Source organism: Lepidochelys olivacea (genome assembly GCF_965140295.1).
Source record: "Lepidochelys olivacea isolate rLepOli2 genome assembly, chromosome: 4".
Lineage (NCBI taxonomy): Eukaryota > Metazoa > Chordata > Testudines > Cheloniidae > Lepidochelys > Lepidochelys olivacea.
In genome coordinates, this window is record NC_140414.1 from 69247516 (window position 1) to 69275505 (window position 27990).

Genomic DNA, 27990 nt, shown 5'->3' on the forward strand with positions numbered 1-27990 from the left:
GCTTATGTTTTTGTGGAAGGAAGCAGAGATAACATTCCTTAGCAGAGGATGCCAAGCCTACATAATTAAATGACAAGTACAGTGCAAAGGGCTAACAAGGAAAAGGTCCTGAAATCTGAGACAAACAATTTTTAGAGAAAGTTAGATTCACCGATTTCAAGATCAGTTTTAGTTCATTAGATGCAGTGAACAGGATATTATTGCTTGAAAGATCTTCAGTTCAAGTTGCTCCCAGCGACCAGTCATTCTCTGTGCATTAAATTATAGTGTTCATGTAAAGTGTCTATTCCTATTAATATTACATACAGCGATCACCAAGGAAGAGAAGAATGAACTAAACTTCACAGAAACATCTCTAAGAGGACTAATGACACTGGGAGACACCCACATGATTGATCTATGCTATACACATACATTAGGAAGGAAGAGGATATCTACATTTTTATTGTACAAAATTTCATTGAGAATTTCAATGAAAATATGTTTGGTACAATATATGATCAATCACATCTTGTTCCAAAAAATAGAATTCTTAGGAAGTACTTTGCAAAATTGTTATGAAGCTCTCTATAAACCTGAAATGATAAGTTGGAAACAGCTTGTCTTCTGGACTCTTTCAAGTGGGCATGGAGTCCAAACTGCTCCACAAAATTGAATCTTATCCATCTTTGGAAGAACAGAAATAATTTCTCATATTCCTGTAGTTAAAGAAAATGTTGGCACATCTTGAAAAATTACAGCTTCCTTCATCTCACTGAGTACTTGTCTCACTCTGCAGTTGTATCATAACATATGGCAAGAGATGCAGATGTCAAGCCATTATGTATTTCATTTTAATTACTGATCTTAAATGTCCAAATTCTAAGATGGATCATCCAAATTCTTCAATAAGATTTGGGGGTGGAACTAACTCTGGAGCCTGCTCAGAAACCTTGCAGCTCCCGGGAGACCTGTCTGGAGCCCAGAGTATCAGCCAGAGTTGAGTGTTACCTGACTGGAGGCCCTGTCCTCTGCTCCAGCTCATATCCCAGGCAGCTCCCCTGCCTACTCCATTGGAGTCATGCTGCCAAGACTTCTCCGGCCCCAGTCCTTTAAAGCAGGTTCCTGGTCATAGAGGAATCCCTGGGGTTCCAGGGTATATTACCTTTTCAATCTAATCTCTGCAGTGCCAGATGACATGATTTGTGTTCCCCATCTCTGCCCACACACAACCCAGTCCCCATCCCCTTTCCCATACAGAGCAAGCCATCAATGTATCCTTGGAAGGGATGGGATGGTGCTATGGAGGCAATTGACTGGACCCATCTGCATGAAAGGTTTGATATCAGAAGTGGAGGTTCCCCTCCATGCATAGAATTAGCGTCACAATCTGGCCCTCTGCTCTTGAGTATGCTACTGTAAATCTGAAGTAACCCCAATCAGTTAAAATCCTGTTCTTATTGACAATGTAATTAATTCAGTACAGTCAATTTATAGCAGTATATACTCCTTAAAGTATAGGTGAGGGGACAATTTGATCTAAAATATAGAAAAATGTTAAGACAATCAAATGCAAAATTATAATTAATTATAAGAACTTCAGAACAAGAATGACCATACTGGGCCAGACCAACAGTCCGTCTAGCCCAGTATCCTCTCTTCTGACAGTGGCCAATGCCAGATGCTTCAGAGGGAATGAACAGAACAGGGCAATTATCTAATGATCCACCCCTGTCATCCAGTCCCAGCATCTGGAAGTCAGAGCCTTAAGACACCCAGAGCATGGGGCTGCACATACAAAAATACGAATTGTAAAACTATACAGATCATAATGCTGCCTATTAGTATATTTTTGGCTTCTGAAGAAATGTACACTCCAGAGACTTTAAAAATAAAAACTCTTGGGCTACTTTATCTGCTTAGCTGCTATGAGACAGGGATTTCAGCCCTTTGTTCCCAAGCCTGTTCACTCTGTTAAAACTTCACTACTACAAATTATCCCTTTCCATCATCAGAACATCACCACACATGGATGTGGGTTTTTCTTTTCAAATTTTAAAAAATTATTCAAACAAAAATGCTTGAGTAAGACTAGGCTACAGTAACACCACAGTACTCACGGGCTTCATTGCTAGTCAACCCCATTTAGTAAGAAAGAATTATAAGTCTCATGAGTAAATGGCTAGAAAATGTTTCCACAGGAAAAGCTTCATAATCTCATGTGGATTGTTTCTTGAAAGAAGCATCTTCAAGGCTATAACTCTTTTAAAAATACCATCCCATCAATACTATACTGTAGAGTCATAATTACTTCAGATCTTGGTACTATTGCAAATCACAGGGATCCCAACTAAAAATCCCAGTGAACATACTCATTTTATTCTTTATAGTCCAGGACACACAAGGACACACACACACACACACTCCAGAAATAATTGCCTAAATGAATCATTGCCTATGACAATTTTTTTTAGTGTTAATTAAAAAAAGACACCACAATGTCATTTTTAAAATATTCAAAGAGAAAAGAGATTCAGTGCTGGATGTAACACTAAATATAAAGTTTTACAGTACTGTTAACTAAGAACAGCCATACTGGGTAAGACCAAAGGTCCATCAAACCCAGTATCCTGTCTTCCAACAGTGGCCAATGCCAGGTGCCCCAAAGGGAATGAACAGACAGGTTATCATCAAGTGATCCATCCCCTGTCACCCATTCCTAGCTTCTGTCACTTCACACTCAAATAACAAGCATTTTGTCATTTTTTCTTCATTTAATAACTAGAAGATTTCTTATACAGAAATATTATCAAAGGGAGATACTGTACTTTTTGGAAGAAAATTTTCAATTTGTCATGGGTATACAAATTGGCATTTGTACTCACAAATCAGGCAATTGTACATATAAACACCAAACTGCACACACAAATCAGTATTCTACTTTTTAGAAACAAGCTAAGGTATTTACATATATTTAAAGAGGCATTCCCAGAATGTACAGGTACAGAGTTACAGGCCAACTGGAAATTTGTCCCTTAATTTAGTCTCTCTATATATGCATATATACACACTGTTTTGAAATCATGTAGTTTATGGACAGTTTTTGAGCAATATCCTGTATTTTAGATAATATGAAAAAGAAGGAGGAATATTGCTTCCACTATGATAAGCAAAAATTCTCATCTTCTGTACTTCTGAAAAGATTCAAGATTATTAAACGTGCTGACACACTGCTGAGGAGATTCAAGGCATCTGTGGCCATGCTACTTGTTTTATACTCTGTCTTTCAATACTATTAAATCTATGATAGTCTTCTTAGTTTTGTTTTTTTTAATTCCATTTTATGTGGTTCTAGTTTTCAGACAGATTCAAGAATGACACAAACGCCTTCCTCCACCCACAGACCTTGGATTCCTGCCATTGGTTACACCCTTCCAACTAATGTGGAACATGAAGCTGTGTCTGGTCCCATATATCCATAAATGGAAGGAAGGCCAGCACAGACGATGTAGGAATGAACAAATGAAGCAAGCATCCACAGTTTCTTTCCTGACTGTGGATCCCTAACACAGGCACAGCAAGGCTTATTTTTAATAGATTCATTTTATTCTGATTTTCAGACAGGAGTGTCATTTCATTGTCAGGTTGTTGTTTTAAAAATGAAGTAAATTAATCTAACTATAAGCTTTATCCGAGCTGTTGAGGTGAGAGCAGATCTCTTCTGTCTGAGCATATTAGCAGCAAATAAACTATGCAGAATGTTTGTTTGGCTGAAACCACTGCATAAGCAGTTATATAAGTGCACTTGAAATGTACGGAATTCTTTTGTTTACTGAGAAATCCTTCACCTTTTGTAAATTAAAAGCTCAAAGTTATCCTTACTTCAGCTATTCCTTATTCTTATGCCCTGTATCAATCATTATTCTTTGGATTATTAACAATACTGTATTTAGCACCATATTAAACAATCATAGGCTAAATAATACCAAATATGACAGTTGCTTCCCAGGGTTTGTATTTATCATCACCAGTATTAGTAATAATTTGAGGCCTGATCTTATGTCCCATTCTTATATCAGTACTCCTTAAAGTCAATGGGAGCATCTGCATGAGTGAGGGGTATGCACTTCAATATGGGGTACAAGATGAGGCCCTTAAGCTGAAGGAAGGACTATATATAGAAACATTAAGGCACAGTGATGTTGGGGAACAATGTGCAGGTGCACCACCCTACACAAACACCAGAAAGAGCGGTTGCTGAAGTAGACACACTATTTGAATCCCTGCATCTCAAAGAGTGCTGTTGTTCACCCTTGGAAAGAGTAATGTCTAATCCGCTGTGTGGCTAGCCATGGTTCCACTCACTCTCTATCCTCCCTCACCCAGTTTGGAGAAGTTAGCACTGGCAGTGTCATTGGCCTGACAGAAACCTTACACCCTGCGGAAGCTGCTTAGGGTATTGACACTGCATTTGGCAAAATATACAAAATGTGTCACACACATGCACACACAAGCATGGGATAGTATCCCCAGGGAAACAGAACCATACAGGGAGCAATAGCAAAAAACACAATGAGTTCATTCAGGGATGCTGGAAAATTTGTATAGTGGGGGTGCTGAGAACCATGGAATCAAACTGTAAACCCTGTATGTGGTGTGGCCATAGGTGCTGGAATTTGGGGTACTGGGGGCGCTGCTGCATCCCTTGTCTTGAAATTGTTTCCATTCTATACAGGGTTTGCAGTCTCGTTCACTGGCTCTCAGCTTCCCCACTATACACATTTTTTCAGCACCCCTGGTTGCAGCAGCACCCACAGCGCCCCTTCTTCCAGCACCTATGAGTCCATTAAAAAAATCAAAATTCTCTCTGAATTCCATTTATTTCTCCTCCTTGATCACTACCTTTCCCTAGGCTTTGGTTCATCTGGTCCATAAGTTAATGCATAATTGAGGGCCTGATTTTCCTCTCATGCCAGCAGAACTCCACTGACATTACTTCTGATTTACACTGTGTTAAATGAGAGTAGCGTCAGCGGAAAGTGATGGAATTCAACTCGTTTAAAACTTTTTTTAATGAAAAAAACCCATACAACAGTATTTAAATTACTCACAATGGAAAAATACTATTGTACATACATTGCCAGAGATGGGTAATTATAGAAACATGTAACATGCTCCAATACCTTCATACACTTCCAAAGAAAAAAAGCTTTCTTGAATGTCTGTTGAGTACTAGGAGGCAGCTATAGGATTATGGTATTCAACACTGATTTATGTTTTATCCCTGGAAGCACATTAAGACCTAGGAAAAGTCTTATTCAAAATGAATGGTGGACAATGTCTCACTTTTCCAATACCCCTCTATTCAGAAATACTTCTGACAGATCTTCAGCTGGTGTGAATTGTCATAGCTTTTTGAAGTCAACACAGCTACATCAATTTAAACCAGCTGAGGATATGCTCCATTGATGTTTTATGATTCGTCCCATCTCTAATGACAAAGTATCTTCTTGAAGAACAGTAAACATTCTTAATGGAACACCAAAGGCTACATTTAGAGCTAAGAGAGTACTAGAAACAACATTTTCTGTTCTAATTTTAACATTCATTCCCCTTCTGTGTTTGCTTTCTGTCAGAATTCTAGAAAATGAGTTTATTGCCAGGAACATTTGCAGAAACAAAAATACGTACTCTAATATAGCAGACTATACACAAAGTTAATATTGAATTTATAATCACCATTAGCTGCACTGGAAATCTGATTCTTGGAGTTGGATTCAGTCCAACAGGGAATAGAAACCTAGCATGTGATCCATAAGTACCAAACAATTTAAATGGAAAATATTTATTACGCTCAAAAAATGGCACATAAACAATCTGCAGACCAATATGGACAATCTGGGGACCAAAAAAAGTCAGATTTGGTCCAAATAAATCATTGGGGAGGAAGTATTTGTCCTTCCCAAGTGCTGGCATAAGCAGGCTATTGATAATTGGTTATTGATAAATTATTAATTAATTGATTCCCCCAGTAATTGATAACAATTTTAACTGTGATTATATGTTTATATGTCTATATGTTTAATGAGAGGGATTCTTTCAAATCTGGATTCGTTTAATTATTAACAAACCTCCAATAAGTCATCTTTGATTGGATTTACTGATTTAACAGTTAGTAAAGACATAGTTACCAACTACTGCAGAAGACCTTCCCTGTAGTTCTCTAATAGCCTGTGTTCAATCTCCAGATGATCTTACTTTCTCTTGATTTCTTAGGGTAATTATATCCTTATTACTCTATTGTTTATCATTCCAACCCTTATTTATTCCTTTTGGTACATTCTTCTTATCTTAGGTTATTTTCTAAGTTCCCTGTTCCCTTGTAACTTTCCAACTACCTCAACTCCTTATGGTTAGTTATTATTTATTTCCTTTGTTAGGGTAATGATATTTGTTATACCTCTTCCACACTTTTGTGTTCAATGTTACTAAAATATCTGTTGCAGCAATTTCAAAATATGCTAATGGTTACTGCTTAGTAAAATTTCACTCCTTAAAGTTATCTTAACTGCAAAGTGTCCTGGGAATCTTGTTTCCAGGCAAAACTTAGATTCTTTCTTTGACCTGTTTTAAGTGTCAACAGTGCCAAACTTCCATTGTCTTCAATGGAAGTTATACCTGCTTGCCAAAGAGCTGAATTTGGTCCCTAGATCTCACAATATCACATATGTAATAAAAAAAATACAAACCATAGGAGACACTGGAAGTTTGTGTGTTCTAAAGAAACAAAAAAGAAAGACTGCAACTCCCTGAATTAATGTTCTCTATTAGAGGTGTGGTTATACTTTGAGACTGGGACTTTCAATCAAAAGTGCTTAGCATTGGCTTAAGGTCTGCTCCCATTTAAATCAATGCTAAAACTTCCATTGACTTCGAGAAGAGCAGTTGTCCAAGGCTGAGTGTGTTTGAAAAATCCCACTCTTAATTATGAAATACCTGGTAAAAGAATCCAGTGGAGACAGATCTGTCCTTAACTGAGAGAATAGAAGAAAGTTTAGAAGATTGAGAATCCAATATTTGTATTAAATTATTGCATTGTTTATTACATGCTTAGACATCTTTGTTAGGAGAACACAGCAATAAATGCATTTAAGAAAGATTTTAGAGAAAGTTAGAGAACTGGCACTTTTATACTATATAACATTTTTTTCAAATGTCTAAAAAAAAAACAGGCTTACCAGTTTACTGTTATGTTTTGGAAATTAAAAGAATTTTAAAAGAAAGAAATTTTGCCATAAGTTCTTGCCTTATATAACTGTAACTCTTAGAGTTAGGGAAAAAAGACTTTCATTCATTCATGGGTAATACTTTGGCTCCATGTGCATTTATATAGGTAAGAAGAATTTTGGCACGCCTTTCTACCACATCAATAAGTTTTTCAATTCCTCGGCGACCTCCTTGGCTCTCCCAATATACTTTGTCAAGGAACAGAGACTGAAGAAGCTTCTCTCGCAAGCGCTGGCTTTTCAGCACTGAAATTGCAGATTCAGGGAACCTGAAAAAGCATATAGGAGTTTATAAGCCTTGGTATCACTCTGAACTACAATATTTATGTTGTGGTTTAACAACCAATTCCATGGATTCATCAAGGTATTTCAGTGCATGCTTAGCTGTATGTACACAGTCCCATTTATTTCTACTGACATGCTTAAAGTTAGACACCTCAGCACTTTGGATGAGTTGGGGTCATAATCACTGATACTGTCACTGATTCTCCATTCTAGCCGACCGGCTGAACAGCTCAGGATGGGGTGTTTAAAGATGGGTGCACTCCCTGATTCTGGAGCTACCTGGGCTGCTAGGGATCAATCAGGCACAGAGATATCCTGGCCACACCCCACATTCTGGTGGTCAGGAAAGGGGGATGTAAGAGCTGCTATGGAAACTCTACATCATCTAATGAGACCCCTATTCAGACCCTCCAATGTCCAGTTAAGGCAGTTTTCAACCACAGGAGTGACCCAAATGTGCCAATGAATCAGGCCCACATTATTCAAAACTATCCTAAAATCCCCAGGCTTTTTAAAAAAATGTCTAGATTGTTTGAAATGTCATATATCAATAGCAGTTATAACTGTACACTGGACATATTTGCGAAATATTAACTGGCCCAAGAGCAGCTCAGCAAAAAATCATTAACTATTGTCAAAAATGCTAATAGCCACTGTACATCCGCTTTTCAATCAGATTCCCCTTCAAGATTAACTTCTTTTGAAATACCCACAGAAGTCAGTCAAAGATACCTTTTATTTATATTGCTTTAAAGTGAAGAAGAAACATAATTCCACCACAATAAACACTTGCCCTAAGTAAATAATCATGGCATTTTAGGGCCCTTGTTTATAATGGTTTTTTTTTCCTCTTTTTGTTTTGTTTTCTTTGAAAGCAGTGTGAACTTCAGATGTAAATGCCTCCAATCTATATAAATGGGGCTTGCACTGATGCAGTTTATTCCAGTAACTGACAGCATGTGGTGTTTCTGCGTTGGGGGCTTACTGCAGTAACTTACTCTTCTGCAGAGTGTCTACATTAGAGGTTTCCACCATGTATTGACACCAGTGAAGTTAGACTGGTGCAGATTTTCCTAGTCTCTATAGGCTTATTGATCTCATGCCCCCATCCTCCTTTCTCCTTCACCCCATTTTGTCAGTCATGCCTTTGGTGGCAAGGATCTTGCTGTATCTGTTCTATAAAGCACCTAGCATACGTGTGATGCTCCAAGTAATAATAATATCTGCCTGGACACAAAAGTATTTATATCCATACCTTAGTTTAGTCAAATTTCCATATGGAGGAGACATAGAAGAGACACTGAGGCTACTGCAACAATGTCTTCTTTGTGAGTGGGGAAAGAAAAGAAAGCGTCCTTGTCCCATTCACAACCTCCTAACCCCTGGGGACATCCTCAGTGCACAGCCCTTTCGCTCAGGCTGTGTGTTGAAGAGACAGAGAGGAGAGACTCTGATCCTAAATGAAGAGCTAGGAAAAGCCTACTGAACCCTGTGCAAATTTGTAGGGATTTCCTAAAACTTACTCTTTGATTCCTTGTAATATTTTGAAATCCAGATTGTCTTCGCTTCTGTCAAAGAAACCTTTATTATCTATAAAGACCAAGTGCCTAGGGTCATGCCTTCTCTGAATAATGTGTGTCAAGTCAACAGAGTCTTGATCTTCACATTTCTGCTTCAGTCCTTTCTGAACACAGGAATCCTCCTTGCGAGGTTTGAACCCACAGCAATTTCTGTCCAGTCGATTGTAGACCTGGAAATGAATATAACAGATGACCAAAGTGAAACGCAACAGGATGCAAAGTTTGACTCTTAGATATACTGGCCTGGATGCAGAAAAGGAACCAGGTGCCCAATTAGGTCTTAGGTTCCACTGTAGTGACCAAAATGCCCACTGAACCTTGTAGGCACCTAAACTCAGCACCTAAGCTTTTGCAATAGAAGGTCCTCAGAAGCTTACATTTCTGCCTCTGAGCATGCACACTGCTGATTTTTTTAGGCATCTAGTTGCCTATCTGCCACCTTAGCCCCAGAGCAATTGACAAACCTGGAGAAGCCCGATGTTCAATCAGCTGAGTCACATGAAGGTGACTGAGCACACTTAGGCAAATTCACACAATACAGATGGGGGAAGGAGGGAGAAGCAAGATCTCCCTCATAACTTTTAGCCCTGGTTATGATTCCCACCTGAGATGTGGGAGACCACCAATCAGAGTCTGTCAGCCACATGAAGGAGAGAAGGAATTTGAACAGGGATCTGCTACCTGTTAAGTGAGTGGTCTAACCACTGGGCTATGCTGAGGTGCTCAGTAAGTCTCTCTGTTGAAGCTGTTCCACTGTGGCTAAATAAAGAGTCATTGGAGCAGGAGGACTAGATTCCCCACATCCCGGGTGAGCGCTCTAACCTCCAAGCTAGAGTCACTGATGTTTGTCTTTCCCTCTCTGTCCCAAATGACTCTTTAATTATTTAATCTAGAATGCGACAGCATCACAGAAGAGACGAAGAGAGCCTCACATCAGAATATCCCACAGCTGGTGGTCAGAGCGCTCACCTGTGAGATGGCACATCCACAGGTGGGGGGAAGGGGGATTTGAATCAGAGGCCTTCCACATCCCAGATGAGTACCCTAAGCGCTGAGCTAAGCATTATGAGGGAAGGAATGTTGGCCTCCTTTCCCCACCCTGCTGGCTTCTTGCAAAAATGACATAGGCACCTAATTCCACAGTGGGTCCCCAGCTGTGAAATGCTAACAGCGATAGGTGACTCCCTGCAGCTTGGACTTAGGCACCTATCTCATGGGGGAGGGGATGCTTACCACACACCTCTCTTGTCAGCATATCCCATTGGCTAGCTTAGGTGTCTCCCTACCTAATGCCATGGTTTTTATGAATCACATAAAGGCTCCTATCTCTCCCCATTCATTGTATAGGAGCTTAGGTAACAAATTTGGGTTTTGTGAATCACATATAGGCATCTAGAAAATCAAAGTTATGCACTGTGATGCTCAGCATCACCACTCCTAACTCCTGTTGTGCATCCAGGCCACCTATTACTTAGACTTGTCGGAGTTTGGAAAAAGCTATCATTCCTTACTAAACAGCACCCCAGCGTCATGAATACAGAGCAAGCTTAATTAACGTCAGTGGCGGGGAGAGGGAAGAGCTCAGTATTGATCATCCACAATTCATCTATTATTAAAACCCATTTCCTAGTCTCCATGTTGTACCCATAGGTCCTGATTCACTCCTCTGTTATTCCAGTCTTGCACCAGTGTAACTCTATCTTAAAATAATCAATGGAGTGACACCAGTGTCAAACCTGAGTAACACAAATGCGGAAATCAAACCCAAGATTTTTCAGAAAGCAGCATCCTTTTTAAATCTCTGAGCTGGAATATAACAGAACTGATACAGACTTAAGTACACTAAGGAGAGGATTGCGTCATATAGCGTGTTATAGGTAAAGTGAAGTACTCAACAGTTAAGAAATGCCAGAATGAAGGTTGCCTGTGCAGCCGTAAGTCAGCCTTGTTTCGCGAATGCATTATGATACAGGCTTCTTCTACATACTATTTTTTCCACAAGACCACTGTCTCATTCAGTGAACAGGACAGATGGCAACCAATTAAATGAGTAGCTATTCGATATTTCGTTTTATCTTCATTGTTTGAGTTGTGGCCGTAGGCCTGATTTACTGTACATTAGTCAAACCCTGTTGTGAGTACAGAATTATCAATTTCCTCACGGACATGGTGCTTTACAAAACATGAATTTATATTCATAACATGCCAGTGAGGTGAGGTGATATTATTATCCTGATTTTACAGAGGGGGAACTGAGGTACAGGTTAAAGAGTGTCCATTTACTTTGTATTTATGTAATTACCGATTGTATCAAAATTCATATGCACAAGGGGTCTGAATTAAGATTCAGACAACTCTAAATCTGGCATGTCCTCACTTTTGAGTGCTTGACTTTGCAACTTTAACGTTTGAGTGTGGCTGATGTATTTTTATATTTTGTGTATCTAATATATTTATCTAGTTTTAAATGACTCACGTGGTAGACATTTTACTTGAAAAAAACTATTCCATGGTCTAGCAGAGTGCACTCCTTGCACACTTTTCTTGATATGCAGACTATTTTTCTCTTTGATCAGTGTCATCCCATCAATCCTTCATATATCTACCAGGACCACCCTGCACAATACCCCTGCTTTCTTGACATTTACATATTTCAGCTACTTGTAACCTGTTACCATACCTCATACCTCTCCAGTCATCATTTAACTGGGCTACACATATTGACTTATTTTAATCTTTCCTCATTAATCCCTTCAACTACTGTCCATTGTTCTCTGATTCCCTCCAATTTCTCTGCATCTTTCATCTCAGTTCAAATTCAAACTTACGGTATTACACAAAATCTTCCCACAAACAGAAAATTACTCCTTTGATTTTTAGTACCACTTGTGCTACTAGTTACTTTACTAGGACTCAACTCAGGAAGTCCTTACACAGATATGCCATACTCTTCAGGGCATGTGACTATTTGTGTAATTTATATGATGTACTCAGGTGAATAAGAGGTATCAGGCTCTTAGTTAAGATACTTTTTTCTATAATCAAAGTAAGAAGATTTCCAACTTTAGAGGGATCAAGGGCAAGCTAGCTGGCAATGGCTAGGATCAGGAAAACCTCAAAGTGGATAAAGGGTAGCCAGTCACCATCTCTTGCACAAGTAGAAAACAAGTGAGTATCAACATGTTTGCAAGTTATTCAGGCAAACCAATCTGCTTACTAGTACTGGAATAGCTCAGAGGTTAATACGCAAATGCAATACTTGAAAAGCAGTTAGAGAATCACTAGTCAACTGAAGGCTTCTGGGTCCATTTACATGCAATGGATGTTGATCACTTTGATCACTTTTACTAGAACATTGATCACTTTTACTAGTGATGAATACAACCCATTATGTTGGTCATGTCACCTCAGCTTCCCTTGTTCATCTGTCCCTTTTTATTGGATTTTTCAGGAATCCGTGCTCTCCTGTTGAAATGTCTCTAAAGATAGTTGTATGTTCAAGTACATCCTGAGAAAGTATGAATCATGCAGAATGAGCAGATTTCTCAAATACATATTCAGCTGCTTGGCATATACTTCTGACAATTGGCAGGGCATTTGCTGGAAGTGTAGAATACCCCAGATTTGTAGCCTGCCTTTTAAAAATGATTTGCTTCCTTTTTATTTCATAAATGGCTCAAGCCTGCTGCATCTCATCTAGTAGTTAACATTTATTTCTGGATAACAGCAGAGATAACATAATGTTCATTGCTAAATTGCAGTCTTTACTCTAGAAGATACTAAAATTAAAAATTAATCAATACTTCTGTGCATCAGCACAGGAAAAAATCTATCTTTTACACCATTAAATGCGAAAACATTAGCACTTTTATATTAACAAATCAAAAGCCATTTAAAATGCTCTGACACACACTGTGCTATTCCTATAGGGTTATTGCTATGTTTAGGATCAATATAATCCACATATGACTTTATATCAGATTACAAGCATTACTCACTCGTAATAGGACTGAGGATGGAGTCATTACACAAATGACAACCTATTTTAGGCAGAAAATTCCCATTCTAAAATTACCACTAGCAGTGTTGCATAAATATAACTCAAAAAGTGAAACATCCATTCGTCCTCGTCAAAAACAAAAACTTGTGAAGGACAGAGATAGATGGTGTCTAAGCAAATGCAATGATTTCTACATTTTAAAAAACATGACTTTCTAGAATGTTGAATTGTATGTGAGAGGAAATGCTGCATATAAACAGGGGTTATTGTAGCTTCTAGATGCAGGTGCCTGGTGGGGGAAGTGCAAACATACACTATACTAACAGGACCTCCTGGAGAAACAGTGTACCCACATCTCCATGTTATGTAGGAGAAAATGAATGATGTGCCACCTTATAAGAGGGTGTATCACGAAGTTCCCTCCACATCCAAGCACTTCTGTTGGCCAATGTGAGGAAGAGGTGGGAAAGTATAGTCTTGAGGTGTCTAGTGCTGCTACCCCTAATTCTCATTGCGCTCAACTGGTTGCAAGGGCTAAGATTATGACTGAACCCTAAAATGGGGAAACATAAGCAGGGGTAAGTCTCCTTGAGCCCTCCCACTCCTTGCACACCTGTTCAGTGGTCAATTATAGTCTAGTCCATGAGATTATATTTGGTCAAAGTATGAATTTAAAATATAGTTGGCCAAATTATTCCCTTAGTTACACCTGTTCATTGGATTTCATGGGTTGCATACTCAGGACAGAAGAATTATGGAGAGCAGCCTATTGTGCATAGCGTAAAAAGAATTGTGGAAATCAGAGATGGAAAACACTTATTAGGTTGTCTAATGCAAGGATTGATCCCTACAGTATATATGTAAGAAAATCTTTTCCAAACGGTTGTGGTGGTTAAGGATACACATACCTTTGGTACTCTTTTGCACTGGTGTACTAGTATGGATCAGAAGTTTAGTCGTTTGTGGGGTTAGGATGTTGCCCTAAATCCTAATTTAAGTGGGGCAATCTCATTTTTCAGACTATACCTGTTATAACTGCCAGTGGCTGTCCTGTTTCTTCACACAAGCCCAAATCTGCATTCACCAATCAAGGTTTTAAGTGGACTTCTCACACTGGGAAAATCTACTATCATCCAGACTTCAGTCAGTATGGAACAAACTGCCAGCCCCTTTTGATCCATCAAGTTATATGGCAGAAAAAAACATATCTTGTAGACAGAGGGACCAGGCTTAAGGGGAGGAAATAGTAGCCCTGCTACAAAGATGAAGTAAATGGACTAAGTCAAGACATGGACTGCTGTGAATGGACTAGGTAAAGGCACGAGTTGATCTGTGAAGTGTTCCTATCATCTATCCCTTTTGTGTGTGCGCCTGTCTGTGTTAAGGACTAAGGTTATGACTGTACAGTCCATGGTCATGTAATGTAATTTGCCTGATCTCCATTGACAAGCCATGGCTTACGTAATGCTTAAGTTTTTGTTATCAGGTGCCTTATCTCCAGTTTACCTTTGAGCTGCGTGTGAAGAGTTGGCAATCAGGTTTGTAAATTTGGTTCATGTCTACTCTTAGCTACTGCCTTCTTTGCTAAGAGCAGGATTTGGTGCTAGGTGTTTGAAACCTACCCCAGTCTTCTATTTTAACTTCAAATCACTTCTGAGAGGAAACAAATGATTAATGAAAGGGATTGAGCTGCTAGGGAGTACTTGTATTTCTGATTATGAAACTATTCAGTCACTTGTTAGAATAGGCTTGAAATCTTTGAGACTGAACATTTGATCCAAAGCCCATTAAGTCAATGGGAGTCTTTCCACTGATTTCAAAGGAGTTTGTGGTAATCAAACTAACTCATGGGATTAAGTCCCTTACTCCACAAGTAGCTCACTGCAAGGAAAATGAGTAGGAGCAATAAACACTTTTGATGCCAGTAGAAATTACTCAAGTTTCACTTTTCAGGTTACCATGTAGTAAGGACTGGGTCTAGCTCATAGCAATATCTTACTTAGCAAAATAATGGGGACAATTAAAGAATCATAGAAATGTAGTACTAGAAGGGACCTCAATATTTATCTCGACCAGTCCCCTACACTGAGGCAGGACTCAGTATAATCTAGACCAGCCCTGACAGATGTTTGTCTAACATGTTCTTAAAAACCTCCAATGACAGCGATTCCTCAGGCTCCCTAAGTAATTTGTTTCAGTCCTTAACTACCCTTCCAATTAAGAAGTTTTTCCTAATGTCTAACCTAAGTCTCCCTCGCTGCAACATCAGCCCATTACTTCTTGTCCTGTCCTCAGTGGATAAGGAGAACAATTTATCATTCTCCTTTTTATAACAAATTTTGATGTACTTGAAGACTTACCATGTTCCCTGCCATCCCAGTCTTCTCTTCTCCAGACTAAACAAACCCAATTTTTTTCAGTCTTTCCTCGTAGGTCATGTTTTCTAGACATTTGATCATTTTTGTTGCTGTCCTTTGGACTTCCTCCAATTTGTCCACATCTTTCATGAAGTGTGGGGCCCACAACTCGACATAAGGCTCCAGTTAAGGCCTAATCAGTCCTGAGTACAGTGGAAAAATTGTTTGTCTTGTCTTGCTTACAACACTCCTACTAATACATCCAAGAATGAAGTTCACTCTTTTAGAACAATGTTACATTGTTGATTCATATTTAGTTTGTGATCCACTATAACCTCCAGATCCTTTCCTACAGTACTCCTTCATAGCCGGTTTCCCATTTTGTATTTGCGCACTTGATTGTGAACTCCTAGGGGTGTGTGAAAAGTACATACACACTACATAGATTATAAAGCCAGAAGGGATGACTGTGATCTTCTAGTCTGACCTCCTGTATAACACTGGCCACAGAACTTCTCTAAATTAATTCCTGCTTGAACTAGAGCATCTCTTTTAGAAAAGGATATCTGATCTTGGTTTAAAAATTTCCATTGATGGAGAATCCACCGCAATCCTTGGTAAATTGTTCCAGTGGTTATTCACACTCTCTATTAAAAATGTGTCTTATTACTAGTTAAATTTGTCTTGCTTCAACTTCCAGCTATTGTATCTTGTTATATTTGCTTGCTACAATGAAGAGCCCTCTATTATCAAATTTCAGTTTTGTGCATAGGAGGTATTTATAAGTCAGGATCAAATCGTCCCTAATTTTTCAACCTTCTTGTTGATAAACTAAAAATATTGAGCTCCTTGAGTCTGTCAATATAAGGTATGTTTTCAATTTTTTAAATAATTCTTGTTGCTTTTCTCTAAGCGCTCTACAAGTTTTCAACATCCTTCCTGACTTGTTGACACCTGAAACAGACATAGTATTCCAGCAGTGGTTGCACCAGTGCCAAATACAGAGGTAAAATATCTTTACTCTACTCAATATGCCCCTGTTTATACATGCAAAGATCGCATTAGCCATTTTGGCCACACCTTCACACTGGCGGCTCATGTTATACCACTTGATGTCCTCTTGGCTGAAGAAGGAATATCATTTATTCTTTTTAAAACATTAACAGGAAGACATAAGACCAATGAGATCCTCACATCTATGGCTGAGTATCAGCAGCCTTTTGCTGGAGAAGGGGAAATGAAGAAACTGGTGTCACTGCAGGTAATTCTCTGCCTTTTTCAAGAGCATGTGAGACTGGCACTGCAAAATAACTTACGGCCAGATCCTCAGCAGGTAAGTTCTATTAAGTGGAATGAAAATGAGTCACATCAACTAAGGATCTGTCCCCATGACTTAATAATAGAGGTCCTGACTCTCCAGTGCCTCACACCTTTGTATATTCATTTACACCTGTACAAAGTATGTGTAAAATGCTACCAGAATGGCAGCAGTTTTCACTCACTTTCCACAAGTGTAAATGAATACACAAAGTGCAAGGCAGTGCAGAATCTGAACTATTGTCTTTTATCTTTTGGGGTTGTACAGTGTACCAGAAACAAACCAAAGGAACACAAACACATACCTTTCTCATTAAAGACAAAAACTGAAACCACCTTTTTAAACACTCCCCTTCTGCGAAATTGCAACCCAGAGTGAATTTTATCATTGGACATATCTGTGGAAATTGTTTATCCTTAACCAGACTGGTGCTAAAATAAATCTTGCAAAGGTTGGTATTCTTTGTGTACAGTAAACATTTTACATTGCTCCCTTACCTGCAGAAGAAAATCAAAGAGTGCCATCTTGGACCACTCATGGTGATGGATTTCAGTACAGCCCCACTCAGCTTTGGGCACTTTGCCATTCTGCCAGCACTTCTGTTTCAATAGCTGCTGATAGGCCCCCCAGTTTAGCCTCACTGAAGAATGGGTCCTATTATTTGTCGGAGCCAATGAGGAATCCCAGAGAATAATAGGACATGGCAGACCACCTGAGAAGAGGCAAAATAGAATCATTACCATATATGAATAATTCTCTTATATTGGAAACTAAAAGAACTTGATAATTCTTTAGACATTGTCTCTGGCATCACTAATTACAGCATTTGTTTTTAAAGAAGACATTTCAGATGTGGCAGGAAAAAGCTACCAAGCCCCAATAATTTCACATCCTTTGGTTTATGTGGTCATATTCCACATCTGAAAACAGCCACCACAGAAAAGGAAAAACCCTAGACATTATAGTTCTCTTCAATGTCTGAGAAGAACTGCTCTCTGTTTGCTGTCTGCTTAAAAGTCTCTCTACCTTTGGAGGCTATCTATTAAATCAGTTTTAAAAATTTAACATCCGATCCACAGCTGGGGTAAATTAATGAAGCAATGTTGATTTTCACCAGGTGAGGATCTAGCCCACTGTTTCTCCCTTTCTAAGGCAAATATATAAGGCAAATCCTGGAGTCCAACCAAAAAGTGGATTTATTTTGTCATCTTTAGAGTTTTAGTCCTACAGATATAAGATTTCACAGCTGTAAATAGAAAGGTTATAGATAGACCATATGAGGATGTGGCATGACTTTGGCTTTATCATTCATGAGCAATATGTCCTTGCCAATGAGTCATACAGTTCATCCCAAAGTAGTGCTGATAAGACCTTTATTCAACCCCACAGTGTCATATATTCTTCATATACAATACATATTTTACAGAAAATCCATTTTAGAAATATTTTAGTCAGTTTTTAAAATGTATATAAATAATATTTGTCTTATCCCTCCAGATGTAAAACCAGGTGCCTTAGATATGATGAATCCATCTGTACAGGGCTCAGAGAGAGAGAGAAATTATAATCATCATGTTATGTTCACTGCATACACACAGAGAAGCTAGATGAAAAAATCAATAGTTTTGCTGGAAGGTTTAAGATAACACTACTTTAATTCTTAGAATTCAGAGTGATAACACACAAGAGAGAGAGAAAACAAGCTCATCCCTAAACCAGTGAGGCGATCTTGTTTTTAAGCTGGCTCTTTCCAGATTGACTGGATAGGATGCATTGTTACAGAGCACCCAACCCCACAAGTAGGACTGGGAAACCCTCATCTCTGCTCTTAAAGTGGTAGCTTGGAATTCCAACACAGTCCTCAATACACCACATACCAATTTTAGACACCTCTAAAAATTACCCCAAACTGCCATTTGCTATATAATAATGCCACCATATTTGAGTCATATATCTCAGAACATACAGCAGCAGGGCTATAAGTAAGTGGTGTGTATCCTATTGGAAAAAATGGGATAATTTTCTTTCCAATGGTACAAAAGTTCTTGTTGCTAACTCTGATGTCCTGCCTGATGCTTAAACCTGTCACTGAACCAGGGCTGAATACCGGTGTTGCACTTCAAAGCAGAGTAATTTTTTTGAGGTGGGGCAGGGAGGGGGGCCAGGAATTTACATGTTTGTATGCAAAGAAGGAAAAATTTATATGGCAAGTTATTAGATGACAGTTACTGGAATATGATCAAAGGTTTGGAATTTTTGTATGTTAGTCCTGAGCAGTAAGCAAGAAAGTGCAGGCAAAGTGGTCAAATTTTATGCTACATCCAAATGATCACATTGCTACCACCCTGACATGTGTTACGTTGCAGAGCAAATCATCTCACTATTTCCTTCATGTACATATTGAACCGGAGAGGTGGCAAAAGAAAGTTGTAGCACCCCACATGAGAGTACTCCCAGAACAATGAGTCCAATAGCGCTCTCAGCATCTCTCTGAGAGCAAAGAATAGAACTACTTAAGAATGAGTCTATCCAGTCCTGCCAAGATCCGCAATTGAGTCAGTAAAAGTCAGAAGATGCTGACTTGCCCTAAAATAATCAGCAAGGACAACATATCAGCAAGGACAACTGATGTTTGCCCATTATTAGCAAAGGGTCATCTGCCAACAAGGTCAGTGCACTTTTCATACTACTGAATTCTCCCAGGACAGAATGACCTTGAGCCATCCTAGACTGAATAAAAATGTGCTCAACTTGTTTCAGAAATCTGCTTCGGAAAGCAGAAGAATGGGCTGTACCACAAAGACCAGATATATTTCTAACTTCGCCAAATCCTGGTACTTACACACACAAGGTGATCACACTCAAATGAATCCAGTGTACAGCTCGAACCACCTCTGGAACTGTCCTCCTGTTTGCCTGTTTTCTTGAACGAGGCATCTCCAACCCCGAACAGATCTTTCCTCTTATGCCCTCCCATCTCTTTCCTTTCACTACCATCACTGATAATTACTCTATCCTCCCCTATCATATTCAGCTTCTTTCTGTTCTTTTTCCCCAGAAGTCAATGGGTGATCAGCAGTTTTAAAAAGTAGGACACTTATTTTGTTGCCTAAATAAGGATTTAGGAGCATAACTTTCAGGAACTTACATTTGAAAAGCTTGGTCCAAATCTTCCATATGCAATCTAGTCTCCCAGAACTCTCTCATTCTGGGTTCCACTTCTGACTCTGTCACTGACTTACCTCTTGACCTTAGCCAAATGACCTCTCAGTGATGCTTTCTTTATTTGCAATAAATGTATATGCAATAGGGATAGTGACACTTACCTTCCTTTGTAAAACACTTTGAAACCCCCAGAAAAAAAGCTCTATATCAGAGTTAAATATATTATATATTGATGGGACCTCAATTTGATCTTGTTTCCTTATATCAATAATCAAAGTTCATGTAATTATTTATGGGTTTTCCCCAAAGCAGATATATCAATGCTCTCCAAACAAAGCAAACCACCTCCCCACGCACCCAAAATGTTCAGCATAACAACCAACACCTCACTGTTATTTATTATTTTAACGTTATGACAATATCATGCCAATTTCCATTCAGATTTTTAAAAAGGTTAAACACAGGAAATGTTTGTGATTCACAGGAAACAAAGATGAACCACCACAAAACACTTGAACTTTATAACACAAATGGAATTATTGGAGCATGTCTTCGTAGCTGGAGTAGAGAGCAGTAACCCAGATTGCTGGCTGCTGCAGGGAAAATGTGAAGGCAGTGAGTAAAAACAGATAAGGGGCTTCATCCTCAGATGGTATAAATTGGCATAGCCCCATTAAAGCCTGCCAACTTACACCAAGCAAGGCTCTGGCCCAATTTGAATAACAACAAAAGGTAGTTCTAGGCCTGACCCTACATGCTGTTGAGTGCAAATTCAGTTGATTATGGTAGGAGCTGAGATGTCTCAGAACCCTCCAGAATCAAGCCCATTATCTCCCACTGCTGCTGGGCCTCTGCTCCCAACCTTTCCTAGAGATGCTGCTGCAGAGAGGTGAGTTAGAACCCCTTTCTTGCTTTCAATGATGCTGCTGCTCCTTGCAATCCTCTCCAGAGACATCTATGCTCCACATCACTGTAGTACATGAATCTCTCTCATACATATAATTAACATGTATCCTCTCAAGCCCACATGAGGAAAGGAAGTAGTAATGGAAGCACAGACTGATGTAAGTGGCATGCCCAAAGTTTGTTAATTAGAAAAAAACAGAATGAAAGTTGGTGGGGAGAGGGACACATCTCAACGTGGCTTATATCAGCAAAAGAGTCTTTTGCTAGTTTAGCTTATATCATTGGGGAAGGTGGTCTAACTATAGTGGCAACCCACACACACACACCTCCTTTTGCTGGTACAAGCTCTGTCTCCACTAGGGACCAATAGACCAACCTGGCAAAGCCTTCTCCATGTAAGGTAGCCCTCTGAACAGTAAGGAAATGGTGTAAGCCACTTAAACAGATCTCAAAAGTGTTGACTAAAGTATTTCCCCTCTTTCTTCCACATCTTAGCTATAAGCATTATACACTTCGGAGAAATCTTGGAAGGGACGAAAATCTTCTGTGTGTGAATACAGATTTTAAGGAATCTGTGAGGGGTGTATAAGTATTGGATTTTTATGTAACACACTGTTGTGAGAATATGACCTCTGGTCTCTCACTCAGATCCAGCTATATGGCAGCAAGCAATTCACAGCACAACTCAATCTGATAAAGGGCACACAAAAGAGACATCATTTAAAATGCATAAGTAAGACTGAGTTCTTATTGCCCTGACATTAATAACGAGTGTGCCTGAATGTTCATAACTTTTGATGTGATGGAAAGAGCATGCTAAGTATGTTGGGTGTAAGAGAAAATCTGTGGCTATCTTTCTCATTGTGTAGAGGTCAGTAAAGAAACATGACAACTCTAATCAATGGAACTTTCTATCACACCTGTGCCAAATTCCCAGCATCCATTTGCACATAACCTGTGATGAAGTGAGCAGAAACAATGCTACTCAACAGGTGAAGAAACTCACTATGGACATGCTGTGCAGCCATTTTGCTTGGCCAAAGTGCTGAGTAAGATGGACTGTGCCCTGACACCAAACAACTCCCCTACTAGTAGGTATCCCTGCCTGTTTTGGAGATAAGGGGGCACAGGATATGGGCAAGGAATGACCTGAAAACCTCAGGGCAGCATGTGGAATAGCTACTGATCTACTGAGTAGCCGGGATATGCACTGGAAGTGATATGGCCTTCTCCAGGGCCCTTCCTACCTCTCTGCAGGAATCATTAATGGTACTTGCTAAAAAGACAAACTCCTGTACATTTTGTCTTTCCCACTGAAAGATTAATGGGAGGAAGAAGTGTCCCAAAAACTCTCTGAGTTACATTTTACAGCATCTAAGTCATTCCTGACAGGTTTCAGAGTAGCAGCCGTGTTAGTCTGTATCCACAAAAAGAAAAGGAGGACTTGTGGCACCTTAGAGACTCACAAATTTATTTGAGCATAAGCTTAAGTCATTCCTATATATGAGACAGTGTTTTGAGGCAGCACAGAGGGACTAGAAATGTAGCCTTCAGGCTGTATAGTCCAAGGATTCCTGGTGAAATCCAGATCCATCCTGGCCGACCTGTGGGAGCTTGCAACGGGCAGGCAGTACATCCTATACAGAATTTTGCTTGCAAATCAGTTTGGTTTGGATGGAAGCACGCCCTGTAAATGAGATACTCCCTAATTCCACACCTCCACGCTGACATTACCAGACCCTTTAAAGCGCAGATTTCCAGGGCTAGGATGTGGACTTCAGAAGGCTTGGATGTATGAGGATCATCCACTATTTACTCCAATGCCCTTACCACACATTTATGCCATTTTCCCACTTCTTTTCAGCCCTTGCTTTGCTATTTATATCTCAGTACCAAAGGAGTTCTTCCAGCTAACACCTACTGCTTGAACACTGGGAAAAAAGTGGTATATATATTTGCATATGCATAGAATTATTTTTGCTTGGTTTTCAAATCAAAATTGTGGAAGACTTTGTCCACCTTTAGTCTCCATGCCCATGTTATTTTTGATAAGTCACTGGAAAAGAATATTGAGGAAACAGTTATTGTGACCCAACTTTCCATTCTGGCAAGGCAGAAATGTCACAGGATAATTTAAAACTGTGGCAAATGGTTCACTTTTGATTAGGGGAGTGGCAAGCAGAGAGCTCTGGTACAGTATTTTGCTAGCCTCTCCGTCACCTGTCAGGGGAGGAGCTGTGGAAACAAAAAAATAAACCCAAAGTTGTTTGGGGGTTTACAAAGCATCTCTTTGAAAAGGCTTTTAACAAAATGAATGGCGGTTTTGTGGAGCCTATTTTTAAAAAGATTTTAATGCTACATCAGACATGTCTTGTTACATTGATTACATCATGACTGAGGCAAGCTAAAAGGATACGTCAGCTTAGAACTTGTTGAGGAGTCCAGTCCTACATTGCTTTCTTTCTCATGAGTAGTCATGACTCACACAAGCAGTCCCACTGAAATCATTTGGGCAGCCCACATATAGATTACTCAAATGAGTAGAGGCTACAGGAGCGGGCTCATGAATTGTTCATCCTGTTTTCTAAAATAATTTTTCATTCCTTTCCTAAACAAGAAGAGAACAACAAATGAGGTGTTCTCCGCTGACATTTGTGTAGTTAATTAACAATCCAAGTCAAATACACTCAAGCAAGTAACTATGGCAACCAAGGCAGGCATTTGAAATCCAGCAAGTTTCAAGATTAATGAAATGGAGAGAGGTAAGGTGCTGTGGCTGTTCCAGAAGCTGAACTCGCCCTTTAGCTGGAAAACATGAAAAAAGACCCAAAAGGAAAAATGACTTTTTTTCTCCTCATTACTTAGCAACACTTTTCGTGCTCTAGGAACATAACCAATTACAGGGAAAAGGAGGCTGAAGAAAATAGAATCTCTCTCCCAGCCAATCCAAAAGATGTTGCAGGCTGAAGACATTAAGTAATTCAGTCTACACTTAACCTAATAGCAGTTTCCAAAGGGGCTACAGTCTGTCATCTGTGCAGCCATATTATACAGAATTCTTGAAGCTGAACTGCCTTAATGCCTTATGACAGCTCTATAGCAATAAATCCTGTTCCTAAAAATAGAGTATGCATAATGCATCTTCCATGCTCTGCTGCTATGAATAATATTCAAAAGCCACCAAACTGTTATTCCTAGAGATTCATTCATATTGTCGTAAAGGCTGCCAAAGGGAAGGTTTATACAGTGTTGATAAATCACAGATCAGTACGTTCTTTTCCTGCCATCAACTTTTGCAAGGACATTTTCGCTTTACCCTTTCTTTGATAAAATACAGGCTGATTTATAAAATATTTTGTATAAAATAATCTTCTTCAGTACTAAGAAATGAACAGCAAAAACAAATAGCAATGATTCAGTAAAATATAACACAGCCCTTTCAGCTTATGATCAGTGTGTATATAAAAATAGCATTTAGGCTGAAGACACATTTAACGAGACAGTAATGTTTCAGATAGACTTATCAACTTACACTGAAACTATTAAATATAATTTTAATTTCATTTTAGGAGAAGAAAAATATGCTATTCTGATAAAAGCAATTTGCATTGTACATTCTACAACCACAATGAAGCATCTATAGCAGGTGTATTTATTTAGCTAGACACAGGTGTGTCATGAGCTTTAAGTTGTCAAACAGAAGAAACCACTCAGACCTCAGTGACTGCACAATTTCGGTTTTAATTTCCAGAGGCATTTGTGCTTTTGGGATTTTGCCAAAGGAGTTCAAGAAGGAGCTCTAAGACCTCCCACAATAGGTGCTTGGGCTAACAGAAATGTGTCCCCTATCTGCTACTTGTGGCAAATGAATTCCAGTGCTGGTTTTCCGCAATATCTTGTGAAAGTGAAATCTAGGGGAGGTGAAAGAGTAAAAACTAACCTCTGAAGCACAAAGCACTGTGCTGAGAGACTTCCAGACTGTGCCATTCTTCAGTTTCATTTTGATCAGTCTATAGAATTTCATATTCACTACAAATGATATGTAAAAAAGGATCATCCCTTTTCTCCCCTCACTCAAATTAGTCTTCTATGGAAATGAAGTTGTCTGTATGCTCTCAATAACTCTATTATTCTATGAGGCAGCCAGAAGCATTGATAAACTCTGGGTGTATTACATCCTTCAGAACAGAACTATTACACTGCAGAGGAGCCCTGAAATTACATAAACACATATTCCAGGTTAAGTTCCTTATAACTTTGCTCTGTAGAGTTAGTTCTCAGACTATCTGAAATTAAAGCCTGCTGTTGCTCAAATACTACACACTGGAGTCCCCCAGATGGAAACTAAAAATCAAGTGAATTTGTTACCTTGGATGAACTCCGATTTCCTGCTTACAGAAGGCAAGGTCTTGTTCAGCCCCAGGATTCTGTCTAAATGGAAGGCAAACACCTCACTCATATCAAGGGGTCTCTTGATGAGGCCACAGTACCCTTGACTGCAGGCTGCTCCTGTGGCACTGGGATTCCTCTCAAACACCAGTAGGACTCCATGCTGAGAGGGTGCTTCTTGGACACTGTCTATCCGGGAATCCGCCAGCAAACACATGCTTAGGATGTCATCTTTGCTCAGCCAAGAGGGGGACCTCTCACTGTATATCCTGATATTGCTCTCCCGAGCCTTGGGCTGCACATTTATACCTCCTGAAACCCCAACATGTCTTCGGTGTCCCCTGCCCACTGCTTCCCTCTCTCCATCCCAGTGCTTCTTCAGTTGGTGCCTTGGTGTCTCTGGAACTACTACTTCCCTCATTAGTCCCATGGAGTATCTAGTCCGCCCCTGCTGCTGGGACAAGGCCTCCTCCTGCCCAGTGACACCTACTGGAAAGCGCTGCCCATAGGGCAAAGGGAATGCATGCTTCTTCCTCAGCTTGGGTTTCACACTGCCTCGGATGTTGGTGGGTTTACTGCGCTTGGACCGCAGTGTGATGTACACCACGTTGGGTGGCACTGAGGTCCCATTGCCACCCATCTGGGGCCCTTGGAGATCAGGTGGGGAGAAAGTGCCATCCAGTGGGATCCCCAGAAAAGGTGTCTGACCAGCATCTTGAAGACTCCTGGAACTGACCTTCTGGCGTCCCCCTCTGTGCTGCGGTAAAATGTGACCCACTTGACTGACCAGAAACCCCAGGTATATCACACAGGCTATAACCAGCAGCAGATTCCTCCTGGTCCTGGGACGCCTGCCACTCCAGAGCCTCAGCACCCGTGGGGTGCACAGCAAGCAAACAAACCAGTTTATGATTTGGCCTGGCTGATCTAAGAAGGTCATTTCTCTGGTGAATCCACATGATGAAAGCAGCTTATAGTCTTCAGTGGTTTCCAGCAAGGAGGATGATGCATGATTTCCCTTCACAGATCTCTATTTCTTCTTTTCCAAATAGCTTCCAGTGCGAGCGGTGCACAGGGGCCAGTGGTGCTAAAGCTGCTAAACTCTTATCAGCCAGCTCAGGGGAAGTGACTTGTTTCAGAGAATGAATGGAGTCAACTGTGTAAACAAAGTTAAAGGAATCACAATCCAAAATGTCTGAGTTTCCTCTGTGAGCTGTGAAAGGAAAAAAATTGCAAATAATATTCCATTATCCACATGGATATAGAATGTGGCATCTCTCTTTCTCACTGTGTAGCTCTAAAGATAAGTTAGTGATCTAGAGACTTGCCATATTAGAGATTTCAGATTAAAATGAAAAGATAAATAAAACCCCAACATCATGGAACACAAGTTACAATTTACAGTCCCGAGTGACTGAACTCCAGCACTAGGAGGAAAGCTTGGAAAAGCCAGACTTTCCTCTCCTTGTGTTTATGACAGGCAGGTCCTCAAAGTAAAACCACATCTTTTGTTGCCTCATGTTAGTTTTAAAATATAGTGCATTAGCCAGCCCAGTAACTGTACCAATTCAAATATGAACATTTCCACTATCAAACAATGATTACACCCTGGCCCAGTAACAGTTCACATGCTTCATAATCCTACATTAAAGATAAAATATTGTTAATTCTATACTCTTGTGAAGCTATAAAATAGCATTTCCTAAATGACTGACTATAATCTTCAAATAAAATAAAAAGCACTGTCATCTCCTCTTAAGGAAGAAAAAACATAAATGCAGAGTTTATTGCACTACAAAGATATAGAAATAGTCTTACCTATTCAGCTTGCCCCATCCTTGGCCGTGGTAAATCTCTTATGCTAATACCAAGAATTTAGTAAAAGCAGCGTTTCTTAACGTACTCTAACCCACATCCCAGATTTAAGTGTGCTCCACATTTTAGATATTTGATTGCAGGCTTAATGCTCTTTGCAAATGGACTAGCTGTACAGGAAGGCTGTTTGCATATGAACTGCTACAAACTTACATGAACCTTGTTATTAAAAACCCTTCTATTTTAAATTCTGCAATGAAAAGTCCTGTGAACAGTATGCCTTCTAAAAGTACATTCCAGCCGTTTCTAACTCCTGAGGGCCCTCTAGTGCATTGCATGCAAATGTGTTTAAGAAATGACAGTCTTCCACAGTAATAGGGAAAACTAGATCCTTTAACATATCAGAAATCATACATCCTTATATCGAAAAAGGTAACTGGCTTTAAAAATATAAGAATAATAATATATAGCAGTTACATAGTGCCATTCATCTGTAGTTCTAAAAGGGGACATATCATTGGCCTAATTTTACAGATGGGAAACCTGTGGCACAGAGAAGTTAAGTGACTTGCCCAAGGTCAGACAACAAGATAGTGGCAGAGCCAAGCATAGAACCCAGGACCTCTGATGCCTCCTCTGGTGCCCTAACCAACTAGACCATACAGGTTCCTATAAAATTAATGCTATCTGTAAAAATAATAAAAACTTCTTCATTCCACTTTCCTTATGACTCATAATAATGGAGAGAATCTCTTTTCCATTACTAATAATAATGGGAGAAGCACTCAAATGTGAACATATATTTAAGATAAATTCCAAGATTACTTACAATATTGTATGATTTGAAGTGGTTTTATTTTAAACTAAGTTGGCCTTTGTAGTCTTTATATGTGGATATTTTCTAAGTTGT

The 27990-nt window shown here is 39.5% G+C and overlaps 1 protein-coding gene across 2 annotated transcripts; it reads right to left on the bottom strand.

The window, feature by feature from the left end:
* Nucleotides 1-2856: 2856 nt before the first annotated feature.
* On the bottom strand, nt 2857-27316 carry GASK1B (golgi associated kinase 1B). 2 transcript variants are annotated; one of them, XM_084627430.1, is made up of 5 exons: nt 27084-27316; nt 25245-26421; nt 17303-17517; nt 9074-9300; nt 2857-7534 (listed from the first exon to the last, which is right to left on the bottom strand). In XM_084627430.1, exons 2-5 carry the CDS (start codon nt 26203-26205, stop codon nt 7327-7329), a joined length of 1611 nt encoding a protein of 536 aa, XP_084483556.1. In that variant the 5' UTR covers nt 26206-26421; nt 27084-27316; the 3' UTR covers nt 2857-7326. The 2 variants fall into 2 exon arrangements, with proteins under 2 accessions (XP_084483556.1, XP_084483555.1); XM_084627429.1 differs by having other exon boundaries at nt 25245-26478.
* Nucleotides 27317-27990: the final 674 nt, after the last annotated feature.

What these genes read in the sequence shown, in the direction of transcription:
- GASK1B (XM_084627430.1), bottom strand. Translation starts at nt 26,205, where the DNA reads ATGACCTTCTTAGATCAGCCAGGCCAAATCATAAACTGGTTTGTTTGC. An exon ending in TCTTTGATTTTCTTCTGCAG is followed by an intron (nt 9,301 to 17,302) that starts GTAAGGGAGCAA and finishes ATTCATTTCCAG; the next exon opens with GTCTACAATCGACTGGACAG. An exon ending in ATATTACAAGGAATCAAAGA is followed by an intron (nt 7,535 to 9,073) that starts GTAAGTTTTAGG and finishes ATGCTTTTTCAG; the next exon opens with GTTCCCTGAATCTGCAATTT.